This window comes from Phyllopteryx taeniolatus, chromosome 8, assembly GCF_024500385.1.
Source record: "Phyllopteryx taeniolatus isolate TA_2022b chromosome 8, UOR_Ptae_1.2, whole genome shotgun sequence".
NCBI classification, from domain to species: domain Eukaryota; kingdom Metazoa; phylum Chordata; class Actinopteri; order Syngnathiformes; family Syngnathidae; genus Phyllopteryx; species Phyllopteryx taeniolatus.
Window position 1 is genome coordinate 17,828,570 of NC_084509.1, and position 18,465 is coordinate 17,847,034.

Below are 18,465 nucleotides of genomic sequence, written 5' to 3' on the forward strand. Positions count from 1 at the left end.
TGTCGACATGAAGTTTTTTACTTGAACCTCTGAATTATCAGGTGTACTCTCGGAAATGCTGGAATATATGAGGTTATCCCGCATGCTTCTTGTGGAGAACTTTCCAAAAATTAGGAGGCATGCTCAGAAGATGTTGGTTCTCTTTGGCTCTACCTACATATGTGAACAAACATTTTCAATAAAGTTTGGAAAATCCTGGTATAGATCCTCTCGCACTGATGATCATCTCCGCCTCGGACATTCAACCTGACTTTGATGCACTTCTTAAAAGCCCAGTAGAGACTAGATTTCTCTCACTTAACAAGAAAAAAACAACTTAAGAATACCAAATGAGGTGGTTCGACTACAGATGTAGGCATGTAAAGGCACCAACTCTAGCAGTGTTCTGGGAGTGATGTTCAGTGACATATGTGTGCCGTAATTGCTGGTACACTGTTAACGCAGATGCACAGAAAACACTTAGAGACGTTAGGCTACTGATATAATGAAAGAAGCAAGACCGTATTGATTTGCCTGCTGGATGCTAAGTTGTTGTTTTTTAACTGCCCGATCGAAGTGGTGGTTATTATGTTCACCTCACAGTTGAGAGGCTATTGTTAGAATCCCAGTTCAGGCCCTCCTGTGTCAAGCCCTCCCCTAGCTAGTGTGGGTTACCGCCTTTCTCCCACATGACTACACGACACAAAAACATGACTGTTAGCTTGACTGAAGACTTTAATTGTCCATAGGTGTGAATGTTGTATTAATAGATTTTGGAATGATTAACCTCTGGAAACACACAAAAAGATAAAAAATCTGATATGCCTGTCAGCACATCACGGTCACGCTATTTAATTTGTGTTTGCTGATTTGTCAGGTGCAGGTGCCACATGCACAGCTCTGCACACATGTGGACAAGGGTAAATAAGTGGCTTGGGGAAAATTCAAATGATGCTTTTGCTGTCTTAACGGTACTTGGGTGATAGGACTCGTAGCAGACTTGAGATCTGCTTACAGTTACGAAATGATTTACAATGTACACTATATGCAGCCAGTCTGTGTTAATCGTCACACCGTGGACATAATGAGAAAACATGGCTTGTTTCTGTACGGCCTGGTTATTCACTACAGGTTCTGGCTGTGCTTGTTTGAAGTCATGAATATACACAGTCTCAGCGCTTTCTATTGCAGTCACTAAGCATTTTCTAAAGCCTGGAGTCATGAAATGCTTAGTGTCGCTGTTGAGCGATATGGATATAGAGCCTGGGTGAGCCAAACGGTCACCTAATGGTCTGCTCTTTTCATGCAACAGAATCTAATTATTCATCTATCCATCCATCCATTTTCTGAGCCGCTTCTCCTCACTAGGGTCGCGGGCGTGCTGGAGCCTATCCCAGCTATCATCGGGCAGGAGGCGGGGTACACCCTGAACTGGTTGCCAGCCAATCGCAGGGCACATATAAACAAGCAACCATTCGCACTCACATTCACACCTATGGGCAATTTAGAGTTGGCAATTAACCTACCATGCATGTTTTTTGGGATGTGGGAGGAAACCGGAGTGCCCGGAGAAAACCCATGCAGGCACGGGGAGAACATGCAAACGCCACACAGGCGGGGCTGGGGAGTGAACCCCGGTCCTCAGAACTGTGAGGCAAACGCTCTAACCAGTCGGACACCGTGCCGCCTCAAATTATTCAATCAAATATTTTTTTTTCTTTTTTTTTTTTTTTCTTTTCTCCATTTCTCTTTAGGCCAGTTCATGTCTTCTTTGGCAAATTGTAACCTTTAGCTTCGCACAGGTGCCTTCTAATTGTCACCGTACTCACAGCTAATGTCTTTGCCATTATGGCTATTCTTCGAGACATTTGAATGGTTGTCTTCTATTTTCGTTCACCTCTATAGTTTTACATTTGTCATTGTAAAGCATTGGAAATCATTTTAGCCAAACACCCTATCAAATTCTGAAGTTCTTTATACATTTTACCTTCTCCAATCAATGTTTCAATCAATGTACACTGTTCTACTAAACGATGTCAAGAGCAAGCCATTTTCCCAGAAGCATCCGTATCATAAATGTTGAGTATTTTGGTTTTCCATGACTCTACAACACCTATACTGGTAAATTATTTTTCATGTAGTCATATAAGTCTACCAAAAACAGTTTGTGAATGCATTAGATAGTAAATACACACGCGCAATTAAATGTCAAGGGAGATGTGGATGTATAACACAGGGTGTGCATGTGCATAAAGAAGAAACACACACAAACACACACACACACAGACACACAAACGTAAAGAAACAGTACCGCAGTCATGGAAAGAGATGGACAAAACAGTAATTTATGCAACCCAACTCAAATCAGCTGTTTAACATAAATTAACATTTGCTAAATAAATGCAATGTTTCGCACAGTGGTAAAATCATGCTGATGAAAGCTGCATGAGGATATGCAAATGGTAAGCATCCATTTTATTGCTGAAGCTGCTGATTTTTGTTTCAGTCTTCACACTACCACCACCTGCACCCGCCCTACTGACATGCTTTCTATTGATTTGGGTGGCAGGGCACATGAACTGCGGCTCTACTCGGTGCTCGAATTTACATGGACAACTGGCACGCCAACCGAAACCAGCCTGTAGAATGCTAATTTGTATCCACATGCCATTTAGAAGAAGTGTAATTCTTCATGACTTTTGTGGAAGATAGGGACCATGACTGGCCACAATTAGTATATTTCCGTGAATAATTGACACCCCTAAAAGTGACATAATTTGTGATAAAGTGATGAAGTTATAATTCCCTATATTAATGGTTGAAACCATACATACAGTACATGTACACCACAAACTATGATCCCAAAACACTTTAATAGTGTTGCAAATGCATTTCTGTACCATTAAAAATACAGTAAATGCCCATTAGACGTGTTTGGCGACGTTTTGCCGATAGAAACCTTTGTTTTGTTTTGTTAAATTTACACCATTGTTCTCTGTCTGTCAATGAATTTGAATTTTCTTGTTGCAATTATATGTAGCTGGACTTTTGTGCTTGCACTCAAAAGTTAACATTCTGTATGATTGCTTTGGAGAGCTGAAAAACTCACCATGAGCTTTCTCCAGACCTTCGGGCGAGTGCTACACGTTCATGGGACCTGACAATCTCCTCCAGCCACCAACCTTTGGCATACCCTTCGGCGTTCCGATCCTTCCACAAGCAGCTCTTAACACGTCAGAGTATTGCTGTACTTTATCCTGACTCTCCTGAACACCAGCCTGCACAGCAAAAGCACCAAGATGAATGGACGAAGCTGTTATCTGACGGCTAAGCGACCATGCTAAGCTAAAGCCAAGCTAACGGCTAACCAAGTTAGTATGCAACCGCTAGCTAACTAGCATGCTGCTTTCAACAACAAGATGCGCTGAGAGTGACGGACATTTAAGTGTTTATGGAAAAGTACAGATCCATTTATCTACAGAAGTAGTTAAGTGCTGTGCTCATGTTTCACTGCATGGGGTTAAAAATAAACAAACAGCAATTTAACATTTTAACCCAAGACTGTTACCTTAGAACAGTTCTCCCAAAGTGCATTGGCAAATACATACCATGAAAATAAGAAAAATAATTTTCTGACTTTTTTGCCACATCAAAGGAAATTGCGTGTAGGCGGGGTTTTCCGCGGTTATGGGGGAATCGGTTCCTAAAACAAATTTGCGAATAGGTGAAGTTGCGATTGCTGAACCGCAAATATACATGTTCTACTGTATTTACAGTATGTTTGAATTGCTGAAAACATGCAAAGCATTAAACTCTTTTTCACCATTTCAGTTGTCTGGATTTTTTTGGGGCCTTGCTAAAACGAAGCCCCACTTGGGGTTTCTGGCATGAGTTGGCCCTCCCCCACAATTTAAAGATTGGCAGAAAGATGAATTGAAGCAGACACGCATAGAGGGGGAAGGCAAATTTAACATGACAACTGATCACTGGTCACTGCTCCCAAATAAAAATGGTACTTGAGACAAGCTGTCTGAGTAGCTTCACTCACTGTCAATTGTCACCTGTCTGCTGCTTTGATATACAATGTAATTGTGTCCCACTGAGGGAACCCAGGAATACAATGGATTCAGTCGCCTGTTTGTTTGTGCGCAGAACACAGGTCATGTTTGTCTCTAATCTATTCCTCACAAAGTCTAACAAAAGCATGCAAAGCATAAAAGTATGATTCAAGGCGACAGAGCAAACACTTTGTGTTTTGGCTGACAGACCCGCATCCATTTATACAAGAAAGGCAGGATACAACACGTTAAGTGAACAGATGACAACAACAAAAATGACAAACGGCCCCTTGCTTCGAAATAAGGCTTCTTGTCAATTAATCATTTAGTTGGTCAACATTTTCACTTGATCAGTGAAACAGACAAAGGACACTAATGGTTCAGCTTTTGGGGTTGGTGCCGGTCAATCGTCATATGTTTAGTCATGTATTTTGTCCTGAAACCTTTCTTTGCTGAAAATAAGTGATCGCTTGCTATCTGTGACAGTATAAAATCTTACCATGTGCCATCAAATTGTTCCAACCATTTTTCTTTCCTTAAATGCCTTACCATTGTCATCCTCCATTGCTGTCACACACTCTTGCTCCTTTCTTTAGATTAGCAGCAAACTATAGAAGTGATTAAATGTAATTCCAGCCTTCATGAGCCTTTTCTAATGTGCACACTTTGAATTAGTCTCAATCTTCAATGTCCCCTGGAAACCTTTAAGGTGTCTTATGCCCATTCATGCGTACATGCTCCAAACTCACCAAAGATACATACAGTACCTCATACCAAGCATAGCCACATACACACACATATATTGCACATACACTCCCACACAATTCCCTTTGGATAAGATTACCCAATCTATCTTCATTACACAGATAATATACACTTATGCAGGATGTTGTATTCTACTGTGTGTGGACAAAGATGTAGGAAATGCTACATTGTCATTAATTGGTTCTTTAGCGAGTAAATCACATCCTTTCACACTTTGATTATATTCCTTTCTCAACACATCAGGTGAGACTACTGATAGTTATATTTGTTGTTTTAAACAAATAAGTCGCTTGCACACATCGCTCAATTAAATTTACACCATTGCTCAAGTTCTTTCTTTTTCAGTCTCATTTGGTTTTGTTCCTCGTTTCCTTTATTCAGATAATTTTGTTTAGTTTTTCAGTAGTAGATTCAACAGAATGCACAAGACAATGTATTGACAGCCTTACGTTTTACCTCTCCTCTCCATCCATGTTAATTGGCAGTATCTAGGGAGTGCTGAGTATTGTCTTGTTTAGACATTGCTCATTGGTACATTGAGGTTAATTTTAAGAACCTTTTATGTTATGATTTTGACATTTGTTTTATACCCAACACAGTAGTAAACAGCAAGTACACACGTACCACAATGGAATATTGGCAAGTTGAGTGAGTTTAGCTGCATTGCCTCAGCCATTAATGCATGTGGGATGCATACAGTCAATCACTGCCTCATAAGGATCCCTTCAAATCTGGAACTCTGAATAGAACACAATCGATTGTGTAGGTACTTTATTCCTAAGACTCGTAGCACAAAGCCGACCGAGCGTGATGAAAGTGGACCATTGCAAAACAATTACTGTTGGCGACTCTTTGCCGCTGACCAAGCAACTGGACATCGCACATCTACCCACGTGGTGCATTGGAAAAACTGCAACCCTATACTGGATTCTGAAGGCGCAGTATGGGGGCCCATAATATGGTGCTACACCCCTGTTGTCTATATACTGTATGTGATGATTATGATGATGATTATGCTTCTTTTGACATTTGCAAATGTCATTCCTCTATTAATTGAAGCATTCAGGCAAACAGTTTTACTTATACCAGTCTCACTGTGCAAATGCTAGCATATGCCTTCCATTTTAACAGTACATAATAATATCTCTGTCTGTCAATGAATTTGAAAGAAATGTGAGACTTGTTAGGAAGGGGGAATTATTTACTTCACACCCAGAGCCCAAATTCTGCATATTTTTGGTCTTGGTATAACCAAAAATTCATAACTGACTCGGGTTGAATCAGGATTTCTTGTTGTTTATTTACCTTGCCTATTATTCACACACAGGTTGTGGTTTAAAACAGGTAAAAGTGGACACATCGCACTCATTGCAACTTGTGTATTTCTTTCTGTGCAGCCGAGCCACTGGATGGAGAGGAGTACCTGGACATCATTGGTATAATGCGAACTCAAGCAGGTCGCTATGAATGCAAGGCCAGCAATGATGTTGCCACGCCTGATGTCAAATATGTCAATGTGATCGTCAACTGTAAGTAACCACAGAATGCAGCACAGAGCATGTTGGAAGCATTGATCAGTATCCTTATCATACCCCATGTCATATAAAATGGAGCAGATAAAAGTCAAGAAGGAAAGAGTTGAGACTTACAGAACGTAGTGTGGAAGGGTGTGAAGTCTGCAGCGTGATCAGTTTGAAACATCCTTCACTGATGTCAATATAAATCTTAACTCTGATTGCATTATCCAGACTCCTTTGAACATATAGGTGGTTCCTATAGGTGCAATATTTCCTTATACAATCAGTAGCTAGTTCATAAATGTAACTGACATTAATATCCTGTTGATTTGCAGACCCTCCAACAATAAAAAAAACCCAGAGCTCAGAGGCCCAGCTTGGCCGCATTGGGACCCTACTGTGTGAAGCTACCGCTGTGCCCACACCAGAATTTGAATGGTACAGGGATGAAAAAAGGTAAAAACCTTTTTTTTTTTTTTTGTTCCAACTCCCAATCAATGTTAAGAGTACTCCTGTTGCCTTGTGTGAATTTTTTTATTCAACCATGTACCTATTTTACTGTATGCCTCTTATGCTAGTTACCGATGGTGTGGTGGTTCACTCACTTTACTTCAACCAGCATGGGTTCACTTCCCGCTCAGTAAAGGCCTCCTTATACTCCCGCGGTCGCGCGTCCAACAACACCCGCATTGGATCACGTGACCGACGAATTGCCCCGCGCAGCCCGTCTACGTAGCTTGACGCGCACACGACAAAAATTGTTGCTGCGCGTCGAACTCCGCGGACATCATCTCTCGTGATTCGTCCGTTTTAGTCACATGCTGTAATGACGTACTCAGCGTGCCCCTTGTTTCTACATACCATCTACGCCGCCGCCTTCTCGATCGATTTTGCAGCATAATTAAACGTATCATCTGGTCATCTAGGTCCATTTGTTGTAGCAGACACTGTTCCACAGTCGCCATGGTTGTTGCTTTGTTCCTTGTTACTGAAAGCAAAGTAAAAACGGCTACCGGAAATGGCCGGAAAAAAATGCAGAGGAAACTCCATTGGTGTCCTAACCAATACCAGCAGTAGCGACACTCTCGACTTGGAGGTGAACTGCAGTAAATTTTCAAAACTGCACGCATGGGTTGCGCTCGAGTATAAAGGCAAACTACGCGTGGGACAGCCAAAGTGACGTCAGCGCGGTCACCGTCCGCGTGAGTATAAAGAAGCCTTAACAGTGTGAATGTGAGTGTGGATGGTTATATGTTTCTATTTGTGCCCTGCGATTGACAAGTGACCAATCCACGTTATAGTCTGCCTTTCACCTGACATCAAATGGGATAGACTCCGGCTTACACTGAAGTGGATGAGCGGTATAGAAAAAGGATAAACACATCCATCCATCCATCCATTTTCTGAGCCGCTTCTCCTCACTAGGGTTGCGGGCATGCTGGAGCCTATCCCAGCTGTCATCGGGCAGGAGGCGGGGTACACCCTGAACTGGTTGCCAGCCAATCGCAGGGCACATCGAAACAAACAACCATTCGCACTCACAGTCATGCCTACGGGCAATTTAGAGTCTCCAATTAATGCATGTTTTTGGGATGTGGGAGGAAACCGGAGTGCCCGGAGAAAACCCACGCAGGCACGGGGAGAACATGCAAACTCCACACAGGCGGGGACGGGGATTGAACCCCGCACCTCAGAACTGTGAGGCTGACGCTCTAACCAGTCGGCCACCGTGCCGCCTAAACACATCCTATTTATCTTATTTTTTCTCACAGGGAGCTGACTTTTGAGAGGCAGGGTACACCTACAACCATTTACGCTCAAATTTACACTTGTGGAGAGTTCAGAGTCTTCAAGAAACCCAACTAATGTTTACTCTGGGACAATGTGATGGAGCACAAAGAGAAACAAATCCAAAAATTACCAGATTCAAACCAAGAACCTTCATATTGTGAGGCAACAGCACTAATCACTGTGCTACTGTTCTGTTTGTGTGTGAAGGATTCGGTTATTATGTCAATATTTCACTCTAAAATAACACTGAATCACGCTGATTTAAGTTGATGCTGTAAGCAGGGTCAATTATCCATGTCCAAAGAGATTACACTAAAAAGATGCAAATTGCACAAAGTCAAACACACTTAATTATAGCCCCAGTTATTACCACCATTTATCACACATAGCCATAACAAGAGGCCGCGAGGGAGGATGTTATTAGTCAGTGATTTCATCTAAGGTTTCCTGAGTAGAAAATACTCTTCCTTCGATGAAGGAGCATCCAAGCGTTGCACAGCTGGTCGGGAGCGACTAATTGGTCCTTGATTCCCCCTGTACACTGCATAACTTACAATGCTCAACAATATTTGAAACTGAAAAAAATCGGTCCACTCTGAATCAGGTTTAAATCAGGCTTAATTCACACAGTGTATATACAACTTTGGAGTCGTTTGACCAGTCCTGTGTTGGCACTTCGTCACCTGGAAAATGTGACTATAGCATCAAGTTAATTCTCTGGGCAAGGACTGCTCTACATATTGTATACTCTACTTACCAATAATTAGAATTGATCTATTTGCACCCTCTGCTAAATGTCTTTTTATAGATGTTAAATTTTAATAATCTGATATCTTTCATCTGCTAATGAACAGCATATCTTACTATAATGACTGAGGTTTTATCAAACTGTTGATATTGATTGAATAATACAGTGTAAAAAAAAATGCTTTTAAAGCAAGGAAGCACTAATTTCACTTTTAATGAAAGCCAGACATGACACAGAGACAATGCGTCTTGAAAAGAATGAGCATTGATTTACTTCCTTGTGAAAGTGCAATTTGTGTGTGTGACAGAAGCAGATGTTCAAGTGTAATGTAAGTCTCAAGGACTGACGTGTAATGACTTTCCGGGATAATGACAGCTGGGACATACTGTATTATTTCAATGCGGAGTAAGCCCAAATTCCCTCCACTCTAATCTGATTGTGACTGTACCATCCTGATGCTGTACCCAAACTACTGCACTAGAAAAATGCTGGAAGAGCTGTCACGAATGTTATCACAGATAGGGTCTCTAAAGTAATAAGCCTATCAAACAAGTGGAGAGATAGATTTATAGCCATTAAAATATTTTGTATTATCTGCTGTTGTCAAACTCCAGATGTCTACCGGTAAGTCGTTTTGTCCCCTGGAGGATTTTGGCAATGTGCCTGTTCACAGTCCTCTCTCGCACTGAGAGAAACTGCGAATGGTGTTGAACTTTTTCCTTGGATATTAATAGTAATGTACCATAGTCAAGATTGTGTGGGTTACTAAAAATGCATTCCAATAGAGTCATTAGTTACCCGTTAAAAATTGTAGTCAGTAACATAATCCGATTACCACAATATTAAAGTAATGTAACTTGGTTACTTTCAATTACTTTTGGATTACTCCAACACCAAATATGACATAAGAAATTCATCCATCCATCCATCCATTTTCTGAGCCGCTTCTCCTCACTAGGGTCGCGGGCGTGCTGGAGCCTATCCCAGCTGTCATCGGGCAGGACACCCTGAACTGGTTGGGCAGGGCACATACAAACAAACAACCATTCGCACTCACAGTCATGCCTACGAGCAATTTAGTGTCTCCAATTAATGCATGTTTTTGGGATGTGGGAGGAAACCGGAGTGCCTGGAGAAAACCCACGCAGGCACGGGGAGGACATGCAAACTCCACACAGGCGGGGCCGGGGATTGAACCCCCGGCGGGTCCTCAGAACTGTGAGGCTGACGCTCTAACCAGTCGGCCACCGTGCCGCCATAAGAAATTCAATAACAATGAAATATATATTGATACTGTAGCATATATTTGGATAAAAGCGTAATTAATTTGAAAAGGGGGGTTAGAGAGTAAACGCCTGCGTTTACTTCCGGGGTAACTCAAGCGATAGAATGTTACAATCAAAGCTATCTTTGTCTTATATAGGGCACCGCGTCTCTTTTTATATTTATAGTTTTAGGGAAAGTGATGAAAAACCTCTTTAGCAATCTCTGTTCTCTAAAAGGCTTGTTACATTCAATAGGATGATAGTTCTCGATTTCAGTGGTCAAATGTTGCACTCAAACACACACAGCACACAACAGGAGGTTTAATTTAGAGAAAATTGAATGAAACCTACAGGGGAACTTGTGGAAAAAGGCAGCGGGACCTTACTTTATAAAAAAAATCCCAGGTAAACGTACGTAAAGAACTAGGTATAGGGCGAATAACTGAACTCGTAATGTGAGCATGAAATGAGTTGAAGCGAGGTGAGAGAGAAGAAAGTTGGGATCTGTAACTTAACCCCAAGTTGATATGCACCAATTTGTACTCTCTAGTAATCATTGCAATGTTTTACTCACGATCGTAGATCACCTGGTCCGGGGATGGTGTTTTCTCAGTTGTCTCAGGAGGAAAGGAGGCAGGTTTAGTTGAAGAAGAAGAAGGTGCACAAAAGACTTTCCCAGCCGTTTGGACTTGTTGCTGGCTGCGCTCTTGCGCTAGACTGCAGGCGCAACTTGTGGGGATGCCAGGAGTGGAGTGTCTCTCCTGAGTCACCACGAACAAGTCCCGGCTGAGAAAAAACACAGGAACCGCATTGCAGGCTTCTTTCATCTGACCTAGCATTCTTCCTGGTCCGGACTTAGCGCGTGCCACGTGATGTCAAAACAAAGGAAAAAGGGAGCAGGCGGGGTTGGCCGGAGCCAAGCACAGGAACTGAAGGGATGTTAGCCGGCGGAAGAGAGAGCCAAGAAGAAGGGATGTCGAGGCGTTTTATACCCATGAGGCAGAGAAGGAGACCACACCATTCTACTCGGGTTTCCATGTTAAATTTCATTCTATCTGTGTGAGTCACACCCTAAGCATGGGTTGAAACTCAGCACATTTGCAAATAAACGATTCCCAACTTTGAAACTGTCTCACGCAGATCAAGCATATATAATGATTGTTTAAACTTTAGTCTTGGCAAATCAACTACTTATTGTTCAACAACATAATTTTTAACTGTTTGGCTTCAAACCATGAGGTACGATTCTTCTCAAGTAGTCTCGTAGTCAGACCTGTAAAATCAACACATTAATGACCCAGAAATCAAGGTATACATTTAGAATATTCATGAAGGTTGGTTTTTGTTTGGTGCAAATGTGGGATTTCTTCATTTGTCATTTTGTCATTTTATTGTCCACATGGTGTAAATGTTTAATATGCATGTTTTTGAAATGCGGGAGGAACATGGAGCACCCAGGAGTCAAATCCAAATCCTCCGAACTATGAGGCAAACGTCGTGTTCACCATGCTGCCTAGCTTCATAACAAAGTTTTTAAAGCCTATCTACATGACTCAGTGTGTGATATCCAGCCATCCATTTTCTACCGCCTATCCGACGTCGGGTTGCGGGGGCAGTAGCTTTAGCAGGGACGCCCAGACTTTCCTCTCCCAAGCCACTTCATCCAACTCTTCCGGTGGGATCCCGAGGTGTTCCCAGGCCAGCCGAAAGACGTAGTCTCTCCAGCGTGTCCTGGTTCGTCCCCGGGGTCTCCTTCCAGTGGGACTGAGAGTCAACTCCTTCTGACAGGGGATCCTGCCAGACATTCGCAGAAGACCCTCACGATACGTTTGGGCCTACCAGGTCGGACCGGCATCTTCCCCCACCATCGGAGCCAACTCAAAACCAGGTGGTGATCAGTTGACAGCTCCGCCCCTCTCTTCACCCGAGTGTTCAAGACATGCGGCCGCAAGTCCGATGACACGATCACAAAGTCGATCATCGAACTGCGACCTAGCGTGTCCTGGTGCCAAGTGCACGCGTGGACACCCTTATGTTTGAACATGGTGTTCGTTATGGACAATCCATGAGGAGCACAGAAGTCCAATAACAGAACACCACTCGGGTTCTGATCGGGGGGGCCATTCCTCCCAATCACGCCCTTCCAGGTCTCACTGTCATTGCCCACGTGAGCATTGAACGATGCTGACCCCAGCAGAATGATAGAGTGCCCAGCACCCCCTCCAAGGACTCCAAAAGGGGGGATGTACTCTGAACTGCTGTTTTGTGCATAGGCACAAACAACAGTCAGGACCCATCCCCTCACCCGAAGGCGGAGGGAGGCTACCCTCTCGACCACCGGGGTGAACCCCAATGTACAGGCACCGAGCCGGGGGGCAATAAGTATACCCACACCTGCTCGGCGCCTCTCACGGTGGGCAACTCCAGAGTGGAAGAGAGTCCCTCTTGAGAGGACTGGTACCAGAGCCCAAGCCGTGTGTGGAGGCAAGCCCGACTACGGAACTTCGGAACTTCTCGACCTTCTTCGGAACTTCTCGACCTCACACACCTGCTCAGGCTCCTTCTCTGCCAGAGAGGTGACACTCCACATACCTAGAGCCAGCTTCTGTAGCCGGGGATCGGATCGCCAAGGTCCCTGGCTTCGGCCACCGCCCAGCTCACGCTGCACCTGACCCCTATGGCCCCTCCCACAGGTGGTGAGCCCATGGGAAGGGGGACCCACGTTACCCACGGGTGGAGGCCCGGCCACCAGGCCTCGCTTTCGAGGCCCACCTCCAGACCTGGCTCCAGAGGGGGGCCCCGGTGACCCGCGCCCGGACAAGGGAAAACGTCTTCCTGAATTGTTTTTATCTTAATAGGGGTTTTTGGAGCTGTGCTTAATCTGGTTCCTCACCTAGGACCTGTTTGCCATGGGTGACCTTGCCAGGAGCATAAAGCCCCAGACAACTTAGCTCCTAGGATCATTGGGACACACAAACCCCTCCACCACAATAAGGTGACAGCTCAAGGAGGGGAGTGTGTGATATATCAAGTGAAATGGAAAAACAGAAGACGTTAAATTTATGAAGACAGCCTTTGCAGTAACCCCTCCCTTCACTGAAACACACGTGCGCGCACGCACGTTAACACGCGTCCCACTTTATCATGCAACGATGCGCTGCTCCCTCAGGAAAAGGTCCGGGCTCAAAATCAACTGGCCTCTCCGCACATTAAAATTGTAATCCTGCAAAATAATCCCAATTTTTAATAAATGTATCTGTAATCTGATTACGTTTTTTTTTTTTTTTTCAGTAACAGTGATGGAATACAGTTTCCTTTTTTTTGTATTATGATTACTTAATCCCGTTACATGTATTGCATTACTGCCCAAGCATGACCATAGTAAGACCCTTTATCATTGCCCAGTTAGTTGATTTTGTAGTTTACTGCTCTGGAATTATGTATAGATAATGCATATACATATACTTGTTTTCCTTTTTAACAATGGAGTGAATCATTGGTACACTGATTTACTGAGAGAAGATTAGTTTGGATAGATCACTATCTACATGCCTAATTTGCTTAGGTACTGTATTCGTAACAGTTCACACATTTTGTCCTGTGAAAATTGAACGAACACATGCTTAAAACCCAAAGTAGTCCAATCCATTCCCATTTTCACGTGACAATTATATTGTGTGCTTTAATTACAAGTAGCTGACAAAAGATGGATTTAACGTCTCACTCTATTTCGCACTCAATCCCCCACAAGAATTCGGATTGTAATGTTTTAGTTAAATGTATCAAGTCAGATTCGTCAGTGTGTGCCACTGTATGATTCCTCTTAAATCCTGGGAAATACACGTTGTACTTGTGTGAAATTGTCTGCTTTCAAACACCATGCACCCCACTTTTCTTCTCGTTTGCCTTTATGTTTCTCCAAAGCTGTTGTATAGTATTCAGACCCTGGCCATATTTGAAGTTAAAAGGTGTTTTCAAACCGTGAAATATATCTGGAACTGACGTACATAATAAAGTGGGAAAAGATAGTAAGATGGGTTTTTTTTTTTCCATTTTGATGAAAGGTCCCTTTTACCACTCAAACCCATGCAATTATCACAATTTCAGTTTGTTTGAAGGGGACAAACCTTTTTAGGCAAAAATCAAGTTAAACATGGAAGGTAGGAGAGCTTCTTTGCTGGTGACAATGGCAGAAAGCAGGCTGACCAGGAAGTAGCAGGCACAGCGATTAGCACTGGGGAAGCAGCTAGTTAAAACTGAGAGACCACAAAAAAAAAAAAAAATGTATCACTGGAGATGAACAAGTATGGAGACTACATGTAAGGACTACCGAACTCAGCAGAATATTTTGTCTGAGCTAGGCTTTTCTGGAGGAGTTGAGCAGCAAGGAATAAGGTGTGACGTCCTGCAGCTCTTTGGTTAGCCGCAGCCCCTTCCACATGCCAAAGCTGCAGGAAGAAAGAAAAAAGCAAAACCCAACCAAAAACACAACGAGACCTGAATATGATCAAAACTGAAAATACCAAAATCCAAGAAAACTCCATACCATACAGTAACATGAGGCCTTCTTTCATGTAGCTATTTCTGATCAATTTAGTATCATTAAACTCATCTTCCCGAATGAATCCACAAAGTAAACTTTTTCCCAAACGATTCAGTTTGAAGCACCATTTAAAACCTAATTAACGTCAGAATCTAACATAGGAAGCTCAGCAAAGTTTTCCACAATCATTTTTGTTTAGTGGTGGATTGAAGTAACTCTTTCACATGCGTCTGTGACAACCAAACAATTTTTTTATTATGCCTATTTTACTGTGGGGGGGGGGGATTACCACACATACAGTCTTGTATTTTCAGGATTAAGACGTGTGTGTATTGCAAAGCATCTTTCCAAGGAACAAAATGCTCTTTGTTCAGAAAAGCCCTCAGCCTATTTTCATATAAGCCACTGATGGTGTAGTGGAACATTCAGCTGACTTTGGTGCAAGCACTGTTGGTTTTGTTCCCTCTCAGTGACGTATGAATGTGAGAGCGAATGGTTGTCTATTTCTATATGCGCCCAAAGACTGACTGGCGACCAGTCTAGGCTGCAGTCTGCCTTTCACCCAAAGTCAGTTGGAATAGACTCCAGCTCATGTGCGACCCTGAACAGGATAAGCAGTTTAGAAAACGGAAGCATGGATGGATAGATATTTTCAAACATCTAAAGTGAGCCGTCAGCCAAAAGAACAGACGTTTGAGTTTTTTAGTCAGGTGATCCAAAACTGTCACAGCAACTGTATTGCGTTTTATCATTTCTGGTTCACAAAGCCCAGCAAAACACAGCACTTGATTTCATTTGGCATCGGCTTTGAATCATTGTCATGCTCCACTGTGCTGGAGATAACAAACTATTTGATGCTCTGAAAATGCTTCAGAGTAAGAAGTGTCACAATGATGAGTCACTGCACTGTTCTTTTACATCTTCCAGCTTGCGACCACTTCCCTTCTTCCAAACAGAGAAGTCAAATAGAGGTTTTGGGTTTAGTGCGACAAGGATCAGGGGCTTCATGTACTGATTGCCAAATGCATCGTGACGTAGATATCTGCCGCCCTCTACCTGTGAAAATTCTAAAACGTTGAACTGTAAACTTCAAAAGGCAGAGTTGTGTCCAAACGTGTGGCAGGAATTCAAACACAGTTTTGTGTTTCACTAAATTTGCTGCTTCAGCATTTTAAATGATAAGTTTACATTTTAGTGAGCATAAGCGGTATGGAAAATGAATGAATGAATGAAACATCAAATTCATGTGAAAAGTCTATATTAATGGTGTTGACCTTGCATCAGCTCTTCTGCAAAACACAGCAACATTTTGGAATATTTTGAAAAATTAATTGAACCATTGAACTATTGAAAATAAATACTTAAATCATATAGAAGCTACATGAATCACAAACATGAAAACTGAAGCAGTCCTGGTCATAAAATCTGCACTTAAAGTTTGAGGAATACATAATTTGATGTCCACGGTTTTGCCAACAAAAGATTTAGGATTATTATTAGTATTAGTATTATAAGTATTAGTATTATTAGTTAGTATTCATTCTGTGTTTTCATTATGACGTGGAAGTTCCCCATGTCATACTAATAATTTACTCTTATGTAGCGAAGCAACACCTCTCACTATAAAGCAGTACGCTTTATAGAGCTCAGAAAGCTCCTTTGTTCCCCCAGCTATGCATAAAACTATGACCTCCTTTAGTAGTTTTCCTTTAATTAGGCTCTCCTGGAAAACTAATTATCAAACCTGTCAGAGTTTGATATCAGTAAAAGACACAAGAAAAACAGCATACGCAAAAACCTCCCCAGAAAAACAAAAATGATGAGGTTTATTCGACTTCCTTCTTAAGTTTAACTTGAATCCTGTGTGCATAATACTTTGGAAGTGTTTCTACCAACCTGTTCAGAAGTGGAGAAATAATTTGACTTAAATGAATGAACAGAAAGCCAGACTTAATGTTTGGAAGATTGTTTCTGTTTCAAATGTTATGCATAAGCAGTGAATATTTGACACATTTTGCTCAGTTATGCTGTAGATCCCACAAATGCATTCCTTCTTGGGAGATGCGGTAGAAAAGAAGACGGGAGACGAGAACCAGTCATGCCACTTTACTCTCCACATACAAACTGAGTGTTTTCACATCAAACAGCCAACCACTCCCTTTGAAGCCAACAATTCTCTTTCATCTCTTGGCCCTCCCAAGATACATGCTCCTGGTGAATGTCTCCCTCTTGTGGGTCACCATACTCCCAAATATATCTAATGTTTGCCAAGTAGCATTGTTACAACAAAGAAATCTGCCAAACTAATGATAAGCTTCTACCTATTCCAGTGTTCTGAATATATTGACTCAATTTCTGTGTTGCAAAGACTATAGTGAACCATAACACTAGGTATAACAACAGAATCTAAAAAATGTTCCACGCATATATACAAATATTTAAAAAAAAAAAATAGCTTCTTGAAGTAGTCTCTGTAGAAGTTGCAGTCAATCTGAGTATTATTTTAGTCAAAGGAGAATTATGATCCAACACTGTATATTGGGCCAGATTAGTGAGTGTATCCAGTGAGTGTAAACGCAATCTTCCTTACAAATCAAATAATATGTTCAATCAATTTATTCCTGCTGCTACTGTTTAAAAATGTTGATCTCTAATCAGTAGTGAATATAGCTTTTAACTCCCTGTGATGTGTATTGTGTGGGTCTCTCAGCATGTCTGCTGCCGCACGTTTTTCATCATGCAGTCTTGTCATGAAGATGAGGCCTGCGGCAGAAGATTTAGATCGAAAAGAAAATTTTGTGTGCTTTACATTTTCTCATTCGCATGCACTTGTCATCGCACACTGCTTCCAAGGTGCCCCGACGGGAGCCATTCCGGCTTTATGGGTTTTCCTTTTCTTTTCATGGTAATGCTCAGTTTAGTGTGTGTCAGCAAAAACCTCTGGTGCACCAGCTTATGGTAGCCACACTTAAGCAAGATTAAGTGGACGTACCTTAAATGAACCTCTTCTTAATCATATAAAAGGCTTGATCAGTGAAGGACGTATAGGATCCATTAAGTTGGAGGTCTTATTTGGTCGAATGGCGAGAGGTTAGCTCATCAGTATACGGTACATTTTACTGACAGACTTATCAAATTGTATTTATTCCTTAGCCCTAGATCGCATTTCAAAGTTGACATAATTAAGTGTCAGAATCTTGATGGTGCAAGTCAGGATTTGAGCAGCACACTAAATCTTTTCAAGACATGCTTTTTTTTTTTTTTTAAATAACATCACCATGGAAAAGGTGCAAAGTAAATTGGTTGTGGGTTGTGAATAAAACTAGTTTCTCTGTGAAATTTTAAAATTGTGTGATTTTGGTCTGTTCTCATGCTTAATAAAGGGTGTTTTTCTGATTGACATTTAAAACTACTTTCATTTGATCTGTTTTCCTTTGCAGGCTGTCCAATGCGCAGGGCCTCAATATTCAAGTTCTTGGCACAAGTACAGTTCTCATGATTCCAAGTGTCACTGAAGAGGATTATGGGAAATATACCTGTGTGGCCTCAAACCGACTGGGTGTCCAAAATTCCAGTCTCTTCCTCTACAGTGAGTATGAAGGCCATTTTCCTTTTCTTACGGTAATAGTAAAGTGTGTTGTGTCCAAACCGTCTTCTCTTGAGCTACTTACAAATTTATAATGTAAATTGCAATTTTAATGAATACACGTTTGACATAAGCAATGTTTTTAAATTCTAATAGGATTTGGTTCATGAAGTGACATATATGTGAATATTAAAACAAATAAATTAAGATTCA

General features: G+C 41.9%; 1 protein-coding gene across 3 annotated transcripts in view; it reads left to right on the top strand.

Moving 5' to 3' along the window:
* The window catches only part of lsamp (limbic system associated membrane protein), a 333,574-nt gene that overhangs the window by 308,199 nt on the left and 6,910 nt on the right, over positions 1 to 18,465 (top strand). For all 3 annotated transcript variants that reach the window (XM_061780943.1, XM_061780944.1, XM_061780942.1), the window contains 3 exons: positions 6,200 to 6,331; positions 6,655 to 6,775; positions 18,107 to 18,255. In XM_061780943.1, the coding sequence (XP_061636927.1) occupies positions 6,200 to 6,331; positions 6,655 to 6,775; positions 18,107 to 18,255 (402 nt within the window). The remainder of the gene's footprint in view (positions 1 to 6,199; positions 6,332 to 6,654; positions 6,776 to 18,106; positions 18,256 to 18,465) is intronic.